The sequence below is a fragment of the Zalophus californianus genome, chromosome 1 (assembly GCF_009762305.2).
Source record: "Zalophus californianus isolate mZalCal1 chromosome 1, mZalCal1.pri.v2, whole genome shotgun sequence".
In the NCBI taxonomy this organism is placed as follows: Eukaryota; Metazoa; Chordata; class Mammalia; order Carnivora; family Otariidae; genus Zalophus; species Zalophus californianus.
In genome coordinates this window covers 149,646,052-149,663,110 of record NC_045595.1, presented here as the reverse complement: position 1 = coordinate 149,663,110, position 17,059 = coordinate 149,646,052, and the positions used below count along the sequence as shown (strand labels likewise).

Below are 17,059 nucleotides of genomic sequence, written 5' to 3'. Positions count from 1 at the left end.
TTTACTTATTTGAGAGAGAGAATGTGTGTGAGAAAGGGAGAGAAAGCGTGGGGGGGAGGGGCAGAAGGAGAAGCAGGTTTCCCATTGAGCAGGGAGCCCGATGTGGGACTCGATCCCAGAACCCAGGGATCATGACCTAAGCCGAAGGTAGATGCTTAACCGACTGAGCCACCCAGGAGCCCCTCTCGTGTATTATTTTTGTCCATGTTTTTTGATACTGGGTTTTCTAGGGAATGTGGATACAACACTTATTGTAAACTCCCACTCACTTTGACCATGTCTACCTGAATTATTTTTACAAACACAAGGTAAAAATGAGGTGTCCTTTGAAAATTTGCATCTGAATTTTTGTACCAAACCCATCAACGTTACAGTGAAACTGACCTTATCTTTGTTAAAATCCTTCAAGGCTCTCCCTTGTTTCAAGAAAAACTCTGAACTCTCATGTGATTTATAAAGTCTTTCATAATCTAGACCCTGCCATGGTCTGATTGCCTGAAAGTTTCTTTACCTTACTAATTTCTACCTATTCTTCATTCTCCATTTATGACACCTCCTCTGAGAAGGCTCCCCTTGACCTCCCAAGTCTGGGTTAGGTGTCTAAATTGGTATTCTGAGACCCAATTCCAATGTCTGTGTGTGTAGGAGGGTTTCCCATATATACAATCAAGCAATTCTGCTACTATCTACCCAAGGATAGCATCAGATTCCATAGGTTAAGAGTTCAGTCCTATAAGACTGCTCCCCAACACACGCGCACGCGCGCACACACACACACACACACACACACTTCAGATACCAGTCGAAAGCCAGGCTGTTACCTGTGCTTCTGGCTGACTAGCTACAAACTGAAGGTTCCAATGACCTGCTCCTTGGATTTCAAACACCATTTGCAAGTTCAGGTTGTTACCTGTACTTTTGACTAGCTGACTATAAGTCAGAGGTTCCCATGATCTCCTCCTCGGGTTCAATTAATTTGCTAGAGCAGCTCACAGAACTCAGTGGAACATTTTACTTACTAGATTACTGGTTTATTATACAGGTGTATTACTCAGGAACAGCCAGACTGAAAAGATGCATAAGGCAAGGAAGGAAGGGGGAAAGGGTGCGGAGCTTCCATGCTCTCTCCCAGCAAGCCACACTCCCTAGCTCTCCATGTACTGACCAACCTGGAAGTTCTCTGAACCTGTCCTTCTGGGTTTTTATGGAGGTCCGTTACCTAGTCACAGCTGACTAAATCATTGACCATTGGCAACTGATTCAACATCCAGCGCCCTCCCCAGAGGTTGAGCTGGGGGATACCGAAAGTTCCAATCCTCCAATCACAAGTTGGATCTCCTGGTGACCAGTCCCCATCCTTAGGCGCTTTCCAAAGTCACCTCCTTAATGTAACAAAAGACATCTTTATCACTCTCAACACTCAGGAAATCCAAGGGCTTTGAGTGCTGTAAGCCAGAAATGTGGACGAAGGCCAAATATATGTGACAAATGTTTTGATCATCTGAATGATGAAACATATATATTCTAAATCGCAACATCACAGTGCCTGTCCGAGGTGCTCCCACAGAGCATTTTCACCCTCCTCTTTCATAATTAACTTGCTTGCTTCTCAGTATCCTCAATTAGATTTTGAATGGAAACAATGTCCATCTTATAATTGTATCCCCAGCACCCACCACATGCTTGGCACATATCATGGATACAATATACATCAGTCCAGTAAATAAATGAAATAAGCTTCTGTTTCCCAAGGTGGCATTTACAACAGTGTACTTTTCCTAGTTAGCTCTAGGACCATGTTAAAAGGGCCTCTCCAGACCCAAATTCCCAGTCATCGTGATGAATTTTTGCCCCATTGAATGGGAGATACTTGAGTTACTTCACAGCATGAATGGTTTACTTTGGTGAGAGAGCTCAAAGTAATTTTAAGGTTCCTAATGCTGCCAGCAACAAATACGTAAATGCAAGAAAACTCAAATAAATGAATTAATCAGGTGGAATGTGTCTATATTTGAATGCTCCATTTGTAGAATTAGGGATGTACTTTTTCCCCCAGAACCTGGGCTTGCGTTGCTGGAGGCTTTCCATTTAATTGCCTCTTGGGCAATCCATTTCATCATTAAGTAAATCCAGTCATGTGTGTGCACGTGCGTGTGTGCGTTGTGTGTGTGTGTGTTCATTTACTAATTAACCCTGCTGGTAGAAAGACAGCCAAAAAACGGTTATAAGAGGTTATGGCTTAACACAGAACCAGCATGATTAGCTCTCTCTTCCATGCTATCTCTGACCCACATACATACAGACGCACTCACACCCATAAGGAATAGATGCAAGAGCTGACTTTCCAACTTAAAGTTACTCACCTAACAAGCTCCAAAGGGCTCGCTCCTTTTTTCTTGCCATCTCCTCCTGAACTTCACACAGCATAAGTTCAATGTTCATAACGACCTCAATGACGTCAGCTTGGGCTCCTTTCATCTCTAAAATTGCCTTTTCCAGACTGATAGTCTCTGAGATAGAGACCCTTAAGGTATTCTGAAGCCGAGTCAAAATGTCATGTTCCTTTTTCCCAAGGTAGAGGATATGATTGTTCTCAATGATATGGTGGTCCTGGGGGGTCAGTATCCTTTGGATCCACGCTTGGGCCTCCTTCATCTTTTCCAGGTTGGATCCCATCAGACTGATGGCAGGAGATTTAGCTTTGAGCCCATTTTCTCTTTTCTCCTCTCTGGTCAACTGGGGGACTGAAAAGACTGTCATAAACATCCACAGAAGGCAGGTGGGTTTTAAACCCGAGCGGAACAAAAAACGCCAAGGCCAATATTTGCCCCGAGGACATTATGACCATTGTTGCAGCAGCAGCTTCAATTAAGTGCCTATCTCTGATTGCTGTGCTAGATATGAAGGAAATCTAAACGTATGGTTTACAGTCTCCTTTAGAGCAGAGTTTAGCCCGTAAGGGGTTGGTTTTATCATGCCTTGCCCCTGCTATGTTGCATTTGTCAGTTCACAGATGAGTTAATCTTGTGATATCACCCTGGATATTAACCCACTATTATACCTCAGATACGGAGGTCGGGTTCCAGACCACCACAATAAAGTAAATATTGCAATAAAACAAGTCAAATGAATTTTTTGGTTTCCTAGTGCATATAAAAGTTGTATCTACACCATACTGTAGTCTAGGAAGCATGCAATAATATCATGTCTAAAAAACAATGTACCTACCTTAATTTAAAAATACTTTGTTGCTAAAAAATGCTATCATCTGAGCTTTCTGCAAGTTATAATCACTGATCACAGATCAGCATAACAAATACAATAATAATGAAAAAGATTGAAATATTGTGAGAATCACCAAAATGTGATATAGAGACACGAAGTGAGCAAATGGCTGTTGGAAAAATGGCACCAATTGACTTGCTTGATGTAGGGTTGCCACAAACCTTCAATTCATAAAAAAAAAAAAAAAAAAAAAAAAGGCAGTGTCTGTGAAGCACGATAAAACAAAGTACAATAAAACAAGGTATGCCTTTATGTCCCACTGACTGAGATTTTCCTCAACCTCTTGCTACTACCAAGTTTGAAATCAAACATCTCTGAAAGCCATACAGCTTAAAGAGTGAAAATTCCTTTTGAAAAATATGTATTTCTGATTATAAAAATAATACATTTATTTTTGATAAATTAGAAAATTATTCAAGTTTAATGAAAGGAAGATATACCCATAACTCTACTACCTGGAATTCCTTTTGATATCTTATCTGTATGTAACAGGACATTTTACGCCTCCACAGAATTTGGAGCTTAGCAGCTTCTACTGCTTGACATGGTATATCCCAGCAGAAAAGGTCAGGGAACTTGATTCCAACCCACCCACATGTACCCTTTTCTCCAATCCCCCTCCATAAGGAGCAAAGATATATATAAAAAAGTAGAATCTCTGATGGATTAGGATAACTCTCAACCCAAATTGCAAAAAAAAAAAAAAAAAAAAAGTTGGAGGGCAATGGACTAGATGAGAGGAAATTCATAGGTGAGGCCGTATCTAGAATATATAAAGAGTTCTCTCAAATTATCAAGAAAAAGGAAGAACCTAGTACTCAGCTGGGCAAAACATTTCACAGAAAAGGAAACACAAATGGTCCAGATATGTGTGAAAAGATGCTCATCTTCGCTGGCAATCAGGGAGATGAAAAATTATCCACCAGATTGGCAAACAATAAGTCTGACAATATTAAGTGTTGGGAAGGATATAGAGTAACTGGAACTCCTGTATATATTTACGATGGATATAAAACTGGAAAAACTACTCCCACAATTATATTTTGTAAAGAAATTTTTGTATGTGTGTATCAGGAGATATGTATAAGAAAGTTCACCTTCTCCTTTGTAAGAGCAAAAACCTGGAAATGACCCAAATGTCCTTCAGCAATGGAATATTCTTATAGCAATGAAAAGGAGTGAATTTTAGCTATTTGGATGAATCTCAGAAACATATCTTGAAGGGGAAAAGTAAATTGAGCAACTACTATGTTCTAGGCATTGTTCTAAGTGCTTCACATAAATTATTCTGTTCACTCCTCACAACCTTATAAGTACTATCAACAGCCCCATCTTACAAATGAGGAAACTTATTCAGAGTTATTAAGTAACTTGCCCATGGTTATAGGACTAGTAGGTGTGGGCAATCTGACTCTAGTACTCACATAATTCTGCCTCCCTGTAAGGGATCTGAGGTTAGCAGTGGTAATTAGCATCTTTCCCCCCGATGGAATAGTTGGGTGGTACGAGGAACTATGAAACAGTACCAGGAGAGACCCAGAAGTAAGAGAGGGTCTGAGTTTAAAAAAAAAAAAAAAAAAAAAAGCCAATGTTTTGGACAATAGAAGTGACACGTGTTCTTAAATTGGAGGCATAGGGATTTTGTTTGTTTGTTTTTTAACCCTTGTTCTGCCCGGGAGTTTATATTACTTTTTAGGAGAAAACAGAAGCAATACATGGTGATACTTCATTTATCCATCATTACCAGGGGGGGAAAAATTGTTCTTCTGGGTAACTAATTGTTCAGATCACTAAAGGATACACTTCTAGCACCAAATGCATTAGTTAAATATTTATGAGCTAAATTACTAGTTTATTAGGTAAATATTTATTAGTTAAATATTTCTAATGAAAACACACTTCCCTGCCTTCCTAAATAGTTTAACTTTTCCTTGATAATCTGAGATCATCACCATTAGCCATTATTAATGTCAATTATTGTCTTGCACTATAATTATAATTCTTTTACAGATGTCCTTAAAAATGACTGAAGTAAATGGTAATGCCTGGCCCTATTATTCAGACTAATAACATAGAGACATTTGTATGTTCCTTTTCCATACTGTCCTCACGTAAGCCTCCTATCTACCTTCCTTAGATTCAGTCTTGTTCCCCACATATGCACTGCATTTGTTTGCTTCTCTGCATTTTTTTGCCTTGGGTGCCCCACCCCACCAGCTCTAGTCATTGAAAACCTGCCATCCTCAAAGCCCAACTAAGAACCACTCGTCCAGGAAGCCATTCTCAACCCCTTCAGGTCAGAAGGACTCTCCCCCTCCTCTGGACCCTCTAGGTAGTTTGTCCAGCCTCTCATTCATTATTCTTTGGACTTCGTTTAATGCTTTGCAATTTACAGAACATTTTGACGTACATAATCTCCAATTATCCTGACAAAAGTCTGTCATTATCCTCCTTTTACAGATAAATAAATAGGTTCATAAGAGGCACAGTCACAAACCACAGCTCTTCAAGTACCCCCTCCTTCATTTCCAACACCACTGGACCACAGCACATCCATACATGAGCTCTTCTGTTAAAGTGTATAAGCAAATCATTGTGACCCTCATGGGAAATACCCTAACAGTTTCTATTGCTCGTTGAGTGTCTAGTGTTTTTAACATTTATAGAATACTGTAGATCAAAAGACTATTTCAGAAGTATATATGTCCCAGTTGTCATGAGGCCATTTCAACTCCATCAACTCAAACTCCACTAAAGGAAAGGAGTTATACGACACAGTCAATCTTTCTCCAATATCAACCAGGGTGAGTTAAGTCCAGTGATCTACAATCCTAGTTCAGTAGCAAAACTGACTAGGAGCTCCTGAAAAATATGCATACTTGGCCCTGATCCAGAGCTCCTGAGTCAGAATATGTAGAATTGGGGGCCATACATATTTTTGTTTGTTTATTTGTTTAAAGTTTCTGTCATGATCCTAGTGATTCTCAGGTTTGGGTAGCATTAGGTAAATCCATTTATTATTATCTGGTATGACTGAGATGTGTTTTCTATAATGGCTAATGAGTAACCCCATTTAGATGTGACCCCATTCAGAGTAGAAAGAGTAACTGGCTTAGTCAGCTTATTGAAGGGCAGAATTTTTCTTAGAGAAAAATTATAGAGAGCTATCTATGAAGGAACTAACCACACTGGCTTAGCCTCTCTGTATTCATATCATGAAACTGGACTGGGCAAAAATAGAATCATGTTCAGATACCGAGCAGGTTAGTATCCGAACAGGAGAAAATCTATTTGGCTTATTTCTTCTTCTTGTCCCTTCTATTAGTTAAAATGATGAAGAACAGGATGAGCCCCTGGTGGGTGGACTCTACTTCTAGGCCGGTGAATTTCTTACTCACCACTGTAATTATTGAAATCACGTAGCTTGGATTTTCTCTTTGCCATTTCAGCGCTGAAAGCCTATAAGAAGCAAAACAGAGCAGAGTCGTAAGTGGGGCTTTTAGCCATTGTCATCAAAGTCCCTCTTCTTACCTGCATAAACCACACTTGGCCTCATCCACTCTGTCAATCCCCATCCCCACTGCCACAAATCCATAGCAGCCTTTTGGAAAGTCCTAGGAAACAGCAATCACAGCACCAAATTGTGTCATACCACGATCTATTAGAACACCTAGGGGAAACCAGCATAGAAAAACCGAAAGGAAAACCAAAACCTGGTATAAAAAAAAAAAAAAAAAGAATGTATATGTATATCCCAAGGCAAAATGTAACCATTCATTCCACAAACATTAATGCTCTGATTATTGCATATTAGGCATTGAACCAAGGCTGTGGCCAAAAATAGGCAGATGCTCTTGTAATTAATAAACAGAAATGCACTTGAAAAGATTGTTCTACAGTTTCTCCTTAGCACAGTACCTGGTTGATGCAATATATGGCAGCTGTCTTTATTATTATCCCCTAGGGGAGCCCTCAGATTGTGGTTGACCTATTTTTTTTAACTGCCACATTCATTTTTGTTTGTGTATTGAAGAGAAAGAACCTTCTTTTCTAGATGCAGTTCATTCCCCTTGTAGGAAGATGGTACTTCCTGAGCTGTTCAGGGATGTGCTAGGGGCATCTATCTGGGCCCATCGATCGAGCTCTGCTTTAGGGGGAACTTCATTTGCAAGACAGGATGATTCACTGTATCTGAAAGGTGAGCTCCTTCACTGGGTAACTGGCTTGCAGGTCAGCTGTGGAAGAGACACACTGGTGTCCTGGAGCTGGTTGACATTTGCTAATGAGAGCTCACAGTGGGCATCTCTTCCCAACTGCACCTTCAGAGATGTCAGCAATGAATATCAACAAACGCTACAAACCTCCCTGTGCCTAGTCAAGCAGCAAAAGGAGTAAGAACCTTAACACTTGTTGCAGAAAAAGAGGAAGCTAGAACAAGTATGAGTTTGTTTTCTTGCAGGGAGAGAGAAAATGGCAACCACCCACCTGGAGACAGGCTGTGAGGTGGAAGAGCGAGCAGTCATAGGACTAGTGTGTTCAGAGCCACTCTGTCTGCCAGGCACCGAGCAAGGCCCTTTCTACCCAAAACCCAGACCCGTGCTTGGGAGCTTGTGCTAGCACTTGGATGTTGCCATTGGCAGAATCAGAAACCTGTCTTGAAAATCCATTTTAAGTTGCTGTATCTTATTTCCTTTCCTTTTTTATTCTTCCTTAACATCATGGCAGCCCCTTCTCGAAGTCCCAGCTAAGCAAGAATAAAGTTCAGAGATGGTACTTTAAAGGCAGAACAGCACAGCACTATATACTAATTATGCTGAATATATCAGGGACCTTCTCACATGTTAGAAACTCAGCTTAATCTGCCCGCTCTAAAAAAGCTGAGGGGCACCTGGGTGGCCTGGTCGTTAAGTGTCTGCCTTCAGCTCAGGTCATGATCCCAGGGTCCTGGGATCGAGCCCCACATCAGGCTCCCTGCTCCACGGGAAGCCTGCTTCTCCCTCTCCCACTCCCCCTGCTTGTGTTCCCTCTCTCTCTGTCTCTCTCTGTCAAATAAATAAATAAAATCTTTAAAAACAAACAAACAAATAAATAAATAAAACAAAAAGCTGAGGTGAAGTGAAAACTAAAGAAGCTGGACACACAGATCTCTGCACTCAGACACACGGACACACTCCCCTACACACTTGTCCCTCCCTTTCGTATCAGACCACAACTGACTTCCCTCGGGGTCACCTACAGAGAAGTTAAACAATTGATTGAATTTGGGGACAGTACCGGGGACATGGCAAAAGTAGTCAAAGATACCTCTGCTGTGAAAGAATTAATAATCTAATTGGGAAGAAAAGATAACAAACGAGTCACTTGGTTTCGTCTTCAGGTCAGCACTCTGTGAATTACAGTTCATGACAGCTGATAGAACAGCTAGCCTTCATGGAGGGCTTCCCTGTGTGCTCGGTACTGTTCTAAGCGTTTTATGTGTATTAACTCATTTAACGCTCACAACAGCTCCAGAGGATGGTAGTTATTATCCTCCCTTTATTTTACTTTTTTTTTTTCCAAATAAGCTCTACGCCCCAAGTGGGGCTCAAACTCACAACCCCGAGATCATTGTGTGCTCTACTGACTGAGCCAGTCAGGCTCCCCTGTTATCCCACTTTAAAGATGAGGAAATTAAAGCACAGAAAAGTATATTAACTTGCCCCAAGAAGTTGACCAATTGGAGAGGAGAAGACAAGGAATTTGTTTTAAATATGCTGGATTTAAGATGACAATCGGATAACCAAGTGGAAATGAGAGAGGGTTAGGTGTATGGGTCTGAAGGTGGCTCAGAAGACAGGACTTTGCAGAAACTGTAAGAATACTTGTGTTCTCAGAGCAGGAGAGAAGAGCGAGGGGCAGAGGACCCCAGACTGAAACTAAAAGGTTGCTTACCTTTCAGGAGCAGGGGGAGAATAAAGGCCAACAAAGGAAAAGCGGGAAGTTAGGTAGCAGGGTAACATGGCGCTTTAATGACAGGCTTTACTTGGTCAGAGGTGGGCAATTAAAAAACAATTAAATTCACCAAGTTAGAACATCACTGTGCTGTACAGGGCTTAGCTCATGTCTTACATGATGTTACTGAATGAATGAATGAATGAATGAACTATAGGACATTTCTAAAATATTAGCTTACCATGTATGTCTCCAGTTCTTCTGGAAAGATCACAAACTTTACAGTTAATTGTTTTTTCAAATGGCATTTGGCAAAAGTTAAAACTTCATCAAACATAATCTGGGCTGCTATACTGCTCTGTATACCAATGTTTCCAGTCCCAAGGGCAGGAAAGGAAATAGAAGTTTTATTTAGTTCAAGGCATTTCTCCAAACATTCCTTCACTGCAGTTCTCAGTATCTGTAGGAAAAACAGATCAGCCTTTGAGTCAAAATAAAACTTCACTCACCCTTTGATCCTGCCCATATCTTACAATGCCAACCTCTACTCTCCCTCGGGGTCATGGCCATGCCTCCTTAGAGAGCAGGAAAGGCTCCACTCCGTGGAGAACCCATGACAGCCTTAAGGTTAGATGATGAGAAACAGAAATCACTGAGGGGTCTGTTTGGGTGCCGTGATTTCTCCCAGTTTATACATCTCCCCAGGTCAGAGAGCCAACCATCAGTTTATCCCATTTACCTGCCACTTCCAGGTTGAAACAAAGAGCTCTTGGAAGTTTAATAAAGGAGACAGAGGGAAAAATCCATAGGCAGCTTTATCCAACATCTTTAAGATATGTCCTAACGTTCTATGTAATTTTTTCTCGAGAAGTGCTAATATATTTGGCAGATTTAAACTTTCCATCAACATTTCAACATCCAAACTGAAGTACAGGAAGGTCGTCTGTGGAAGGGCCTTGGAAAACTGGGGGGTAGATAGTGACTGGAGGACCGGTTTGGGATTAGAGGGCTCTTAGTCAAAGAAGGACCAGAAATGGTGACAAAATAAAGATAAACAAAGGCAGAGAAGGGGACTGTTTCCCTCTCTCCACATTTGAGTGGGTCCCCCCACTCTTTAATGTGTATATTTTATGTGTCTTAGGTGAGGAGTTGGCCAGAAAGCCAATCTGCCAATCTCTACCTCAGGCATTGGTGGGAAGACACCACAGGTAATAGATTTACCTGGAATAATACTGGAAGGGAAATCCCAGATCCTCCTGGCACTTAACTGATGGAGGGAAATATGGAGAGGCTGAATTCCAGGCCCGTTTAGGGAAAGGCCAACAGGGTCACAGAGGGGTGAGGTAAACAGGTGTGCAGACTGAGGGAGGCCACCCTGTCCAGGTCTGTTTGCAGTATGCCAGCTTACAATTTAGACATGGGTTAGGTAATATTTAAAATTAAATTTCTTAAGATAACTTGTGACAACAACACTTTTTTCTGCATTTCAGAGTGGTAGAAAATGAGGACTATCCCACTTACCAATATTTCATAAATGTAATGACATGATGGAAATTCAACAAAGACTATGTAGACTATGGAACTACATAAAGATAAACTTATTATGAACTTACCTTAGTCAGTTTGTAACATCTTAAATGCCACAACACATGGTATACATATTGACAGGACAATTTAAATCCTTTTGTGACCAGTATGAACTGAGAATCTTGTACCTCAGTAATTTTTTTATTAAATTCCGATTTTATTTCATCTCCTGCTTGTTGTAGAATTGATATCGACACAGGTCCAAATCCAAGACCATTGCATGGATTTACCGAATTAACAATTACATCTGTCTGAAAAGGAAAAAAAAAAAAAAGTCAGACAGGATTCATTGTTAAGTTACTTTTTCTTAAATCTTTAGTTTGCTGAGGAGCTTTGGGGAAAAATGGTTTTGAAGATCTTAAATTCACAAGACATCTTTTGTTTGTGTGTTTGTTTTGCATAGGATATCAATTAACGGTGGATAGAAACTCGGAATTCCTTTGATTGCCATGAATCATTTGTCCTATTCAGAAATTAGGTAAAGTGTGTAGATGTTACAGTTCTGACTGCAAACGTCTGTCAGCCCCTTGCTGCCTTATACCCCCATATTCCCAGATTTGGAGCATTCCCTGTGATCTGTTTTATCCTTTATCAATACATGGTTTCATGCCCTGCCCCACTGCCATCACTTTTTGCTATTTCTGTGTGAATTTTCTGTTTTGTTTTAAAGAGAGTGGAAATACAATTTCTTGGGAAACTTCTACCTCCTAATGCTTTTCTTCTTAAAGAAAGCAGTACATAGTACATGGTTAAAGAAAATACAAACGAGACAAAAAAGTCTTCAGTGGAAATAGGCCTCCCTCTTGCGGGGTTCCTTGGATGGCCCATGCACCCACCTGTCCTGCCGGCAACCACTTTTACCAGTTCTTCATCTGTCTCTTCGGAAAAGGACTGCATACACATGGGCTGTGTTTTGTTTTGTTTTTTTTAAGATTTTATTTATTTATTTGAGAGAGAGAGAATGAGAGACAGAGAGAACAAGAGGAAAGAGGGTCAGAGGGAGAAGCAGACTCCCCGCTGAGCAGGGAGCCATGGGCTCTGTTTTCAGTCGTATCACCCTTAGTTAGCCCTCAGACCTGGGCTATAGGGGACGGTATCCTTCTGCTCCTGCCCAGTGCTCAAACACCCCTAAATCATCCTGATGGCTTTGGTTCCTTTTGCAGGCAACCCAGGTACTTCTAATGGACATTAATGAATGCTTCACTTTGAAAGCGCAATCAGAATTTCCAATTTGGGAGCATTGGCGCCCTTGAAAAATTTTAAGGTTCTTAATGTTGCTGGCAATAAAGAAATATAACAAAAGTTTAAAGGGTAAGTTATTCAACTAGGATGTTTCCACTTTAATTTTAAAGTGGCATATTAATGACTTATTGAATAAATGTTTCATCATGTGGGGTCCCCTAGTCTTCTTCTCTAATTGTCTTGTAGAAAATAAGTGGTATTTTGGGGTGCCTGGGTGGCTCAGATGGTTAAGCGTCTGTCTTCGGCTCAGGTCATGATCCCAGGGTCCTGGGATTGAGCCCCACGTTGGGCTCCCTGCTCAGTGGGGAGTCTGCTTCTCCCTCCCCCTGCTTGTGTGTGCCCACGCACGCCCGCTCTCTCTCTCTCTCTCTCAAATAAATAAATAAAATGTTAAAAAAAGAAAAGAAAAGAAATGATATTTTTTCACTTATGATTAAGTCTATTTGATTGTGGCCATAGGAGAAACTTAAGTGTGACATCCCTGATCCAGAAATAAAAAGAATAAAGCCTTATATTCTTTCTCTTCCCTGCTGCCCCCTTCACTTTGGCATCAATAATTTGCTGAAAACCCAGATGCATGCCCAGACTGAGCCCTGGGGCTACAAAGTGAATAATATACAAAATGAATAAGCCATGATCCCCAGCCTTAAGGTGCTCTGCCTAGCAGGGGAGCTGCACCAACCCAGAAATACCCAAGTTCACTGTTACCCTGATTCCCTCCCCTCCTTGCCAGGGCCCTGGCTTTGGCGCTCCACAAGCGCTGGCTAATTGCTAAGTTACCCCTTGTATTCTCTCCAACCGCTGACAGAGAGTGGTATACTAAGTATACAACTTAGAGCTCCACTTAGATCTCCTGACTGGTCCAGTCTGTGATTTTCAGGCTCTCACCACTTCTATGTCTCTCTGATCAAGTCATACTAACCACCCAGTTCATACCAATCATAACTTGAGATCAGATTCAAAACTCCTCCTGTCTTCTGAATTAATCTTTCTTGGTCCACTGCCCTACACTCTTGTCATAAATTTACATACTCTTAAATATTATGAATTCATTTTGTATTAAGACTTTTTTATTTACTCTTGATAGGTAGCTTCACAAATGTTCAGATGGTTTGTTTCCCCGGTGGGATTTTTCAAATCGAGAATTTTTTCTTACATAAACGAAGTCTAATCGATTTTAAGTTCCTTGGAATCACAGCTCGTAATGGCAATAATAATCATAAATAGTTATCATGTGCCAAGCTCTATTCTAAACATTTCATGTGTATTGATTCCAGCTCTTTGATATAAGTGCTATTATTATTCTCATTTTACAGATCAGGAGACCAAGGTCCGAAAGATAAAATAACTTGATTGAGATCACCCAGTTAGCAAAGGGCAAAGCTAGCGTTCAAATCCAGATGGTCTGTCTCTGAAGTCCATACTCTTAGCCTTAACAAGATGCTTTTTAAATAGTATCCGAAATAGCATATATATTTTTAAAACTACTTGATAGGTAATAAACAGCTCAGGGATCTCCTTTGGCAGTGCAAGAGACTAGAAACAAAGACTTACCTCCTGCAGTTGAATGTAGCCCAGGACAATCTGGAGAGTCACACTGTTCACGATAATTGTCTCGAAAGGAGGGGTGGCTTCTTGACTCATGCAGGATCCCAGCTTGTTCATCCTTAGGATTGCTTCTGAAGCATTTTTAAAGGCAACAACAGTAGGATGATCATTGCTTACCAGGTGAATTTCTTTCAAATTAGTGGCCGGTTGCCTCTCTCGGTAATAAAAGCTGATAGTTTCCACAATGATCTGTGTACACAAGTCCAGAGGGAACTGGAAAATCCCAGAGCTCAGGGCTGGAATTGCTACCGTCTCAATGTCTGGATTGATAAAGGTAACATAATCCAGAATATTTATAATGGCCTCTTGCAGCTTACAGGTACATGTCTGATAATATTTTGCTGTCCACCTAGGCCCAACAGCATGGATAATTAATTTGCAGGGAAGTCTCCCTGCTTTTGTGGTAACTATTTTACCAGTTGGTATTTTACCCATTCTGAAAACTAATCTTCTGCTCTCCTCTTGGATTTCAGAGCCGCCAGCATTCACCAGGGCCTGGGCCAGGCCTCCCCCATGAATAAGGTCTTCATTGGCTGCATTCACCACAGCATCAACGGCATGTCTGGTGAGATCGTCCTTCCAAACAGATAACTCGATCCCAGGAATTAGCATTTCTCTGAAGACTTGCTGAGACTCACCATTACCCTCCAGGGATGGAGAGACCAGGGTACAGATACAGTCAAATTTCTTCTGAAGGACTTCACACAGCTGACTTTCATTAGTTTTCACAATTGTGAAGTCATCGTGACTAATGGGAATTTGCCAACTGTGGTCTTCTTCAGGAGTGGGAGTCTCTGTAACGTGAAGAAGATTAAAGAAATGAGCCTGGGTTCCTTTGAAAAGGATGTAATTCGACCTCACACTAGGAGACTGAGTTTCCCATGCGCAAAAGTGAGATGAACTTCCTCTCGCTCTCGCCCCCTTCCTTATCCTCCTTTTCAACCAGACATGTAATTAGGCCAAGGATATACAAGAGCTTTTCATGGTAGGTCACCTGTAAAGTGCTTAGTTTTGTGCCTGGCACACAGTACCTACTAAATGGTAGCTACTACACCACAGTGATGGTGGCGAGAAAACTATGTTTGTGGGGACTCACAGATTTTTAAAATCTATGTAAACATGGTGACTCTGGGAACATCCATGCTTAAGGCCCATGTGCTGGAAAGGACGTAATTATGAGTCAAATATATATGGAGGCTTTAATTCCTAACTTGTTTGCTTTTGCCAGTGTTTCAGTTTGGGGTTCTTTTGGAAGCAGACTCTGAGACGAGGATCTGAGTACCAGTTTATCTGGGAGGCGATCCTAGAAAACACCAGGGGTGGGTGAGGAGAGGAGGGCAGAGCGGGAAAGTGAGACAGGACCGAGGAAGAAAATGAATAAAAGGTGTGTTACAAAGCAAAGGAAGCTTAGCCCCACTAGGGGGCAGTGCAGATCACGTGTCTCATAGCTATACCTCCAGCGGGGTGAAAGAAATTGGGGCCTATTTATCCAATTGCCATCAGTCACTGATTGAGGATGCTGCTGTGAGGGCATGGTCCAGCAAGTGTGGGAAGCACTGATGGTGCTGCAGTAAATAATTCTTCATCATATTCTAGTTCCATGGCACGAATCTGGTGGAATTAAAACTGACTAAAAGTTATTTTTATTGTATGTGGCGGACAACATGTGCTGCTCAGACACCCCCCTTTCAAGGCAGTTATGAAGGGGCAAAATGGCTAGGCAAGAGTGTCTAATGGTTAGCCACTCGGGATCCATTTCAGCTTTCCAGCCAAGGTCACGCTCACTAACCTCAGGGGTGGCACCCATCAGTGGCTGAGCAAGGCCATTTATGTTCAACGTGGGGCGCCCAAAATGAGCGCTCTCAGGCTGGCAGAGCTTTGTCAGGTTTTCATTATAGTCTGACGGCTCCGCCTACCCAATCTGGTTTCTTCTCTTGTCCTTTCACGATACAGCTTGTGCACCCCTAACTCCAGGTCACTTTCTGCTTCCTGGGGAGCCCAACCTGTGACACTGTATTTCACGGAGCTTAGGGTATTGTTATTATATGCCACCGCGAAAGGAAAAATGATGCCAATTAAACCATGGCACTCTACGGACTGATAGGGAGTAGCCCTATTTCAGAGATGTGAAAAAACTGTGAGTCCTAAAATCGATAAAATGGCGTGATTAATGACACTGTACTTCAAAGTCCATTTTTAATCTGAGTCACCTAGAAAGATCTCTGGAGGCCTTAATGACCTAAAAGAAGCAGCACATGGATAGACAAATCAGTTGGCCTGAGCTTTGGCTGAAAAAATCTCAAGTTGGCCACTCCTATGATCAGGTAGGTTCCATTTGGCTCATACAACCCTTGCTAAGCAAAGGGACAATCAGTGGGTCACCTCTTCTGGCCAATATCAGCTCTAGGGCTGTGGTCCGAAGATTCTCACATCGTGTGGGCAAAGGCAAGGATCAGTGGGGGTGCTGCTGTCCCACTGCCCCTTAAGCAGTCTCCTTTGTGACACATGCCACTGGGTCCCCCAGTGCCGTGCAGTCACACACCTGTGCACCTGGGGAGGGGGGAGACATTTTGCTTCTATATTCCCCTTTCTCCATGGAGGAAAGCTCTGAGCAGAGATCCTCGGAAACAGGAGTGAGGTGATCCTACCTGGTGATTTCTCATTGTAAGCAGCTGCTCTGGAAGAACCCTGCAATAAATAGAAGTGGTTTAAAAAAATTTGTGACTGAGGGACTACAGGGTACTGATAACAAATACAGCCTAATAAACACAAAGCAACAACAACCCTGCAAAAGACACTAGGTTTGAGGGGGAAGGGGGACGCGTGTTTGTTTAATCTGTGTACCTGACACAGTCAGGTTTCAAGTCTTTGAAATACTAAATGTCCCAGCAAACACGGACCCTGCCCTACTTCCCTGGAGGCCAATGCACTTCTAATTCAGGATGAGAGGAGAAGAGTAGGAGATAAACACTTGAAAACGCCCAAAGGTCACAGACCAAAATGATCCCAAACTCCCAGAGAGGCTTCCAATCTCCAAAGCCTTGTGGGGTCTCTCTAGACAGAACAGGAGACATGGGAACATGAACCTCATCAGCTACACCTCTCCGTCTACCAGTAAGGACCTACTTTCAATTGCTTACTTCATGACACAAGCCTGAACATGGAATTTTCCATTTAAACAAATGGGGTGCCTTTTCTCTATTTCCTTGTTTTCATTCCTCCTCCCACCTCCTCCCCTCATCCTGCAAAGGCAGAACTGTTGTATAAGTAGATACCCAGGTGACATTTTAAAAAAATCACCCAGCCTCATGTTGACTCTGTTGCTTACATTAGCATACTCTTGATTTCCCATCTCTCACACCGTGCAAGGTAAAAACTTTCATTGGGCTATTAAACCAAAGAAGAA

The 17,059-nt window shown here is 41.8% G+C and overlaps 1 protein-coding gene and 1 long non-coding RNA gene across 10 annotated transcripts in view; one reads left to right on the top strand and one right to left on the bottom strand.

Moving 5' to 3' along the window:
* PARP9 (poly(ADP-ribose) polymerase family member 9) overlaps positions 1-17,059 on the bottom strand; it is a 28,820-nt gene that overhangs the window by 8,469 nt on the left and 3,292 nt on the right. For 7 of the 9 annotated variants that reach the window (XM_027583943.2, XM_027583941.2, XM_027583942.2 and 4 more), the window contains 6 exons: positions 16,302-16,341; positions 13,600-14,447; positions 10,830-11,054; positions 9,458-9,676; positions 6,684-6,744; positions 2,364-2,744 (listed from right to left, as the gene is read on the bottom strand). In XM_027583943.2, coding sequence (XP_027439744.2) covers positions 2,364-2,744; positions 6,684-6,744; positions 9,458-9,676; positions 10,830-11,054; positions 13,600-14,447; positions 16,302-16,341 — 1,774 coding nt within the window. Of the gene's footprint in view, positions 1-2,363; positions 2,745-6,683; positions 6,745-9,457; positions 9,677-10,829; positions 11,055-13,599; positions 14,448-15,107; positions 15,600-16,203; positions 16,342-17,059 lie in introns of those variants that run through there. The other 2 variants (XM_027583948.2, XM_027583950.2) reach the window with 2 other exon arrangements.
* On the top strand, positions 11,216-14,249 carry LOC113916852. Its single transcript, XR_003518053.2, has 3 exons — positions 11,216-11,281; positions 11,967-12,114; positions 14,127-14,249. It is a non-coding gene; the product is annotated as an uncharacterized LOC113916852 (long non-coding RNA).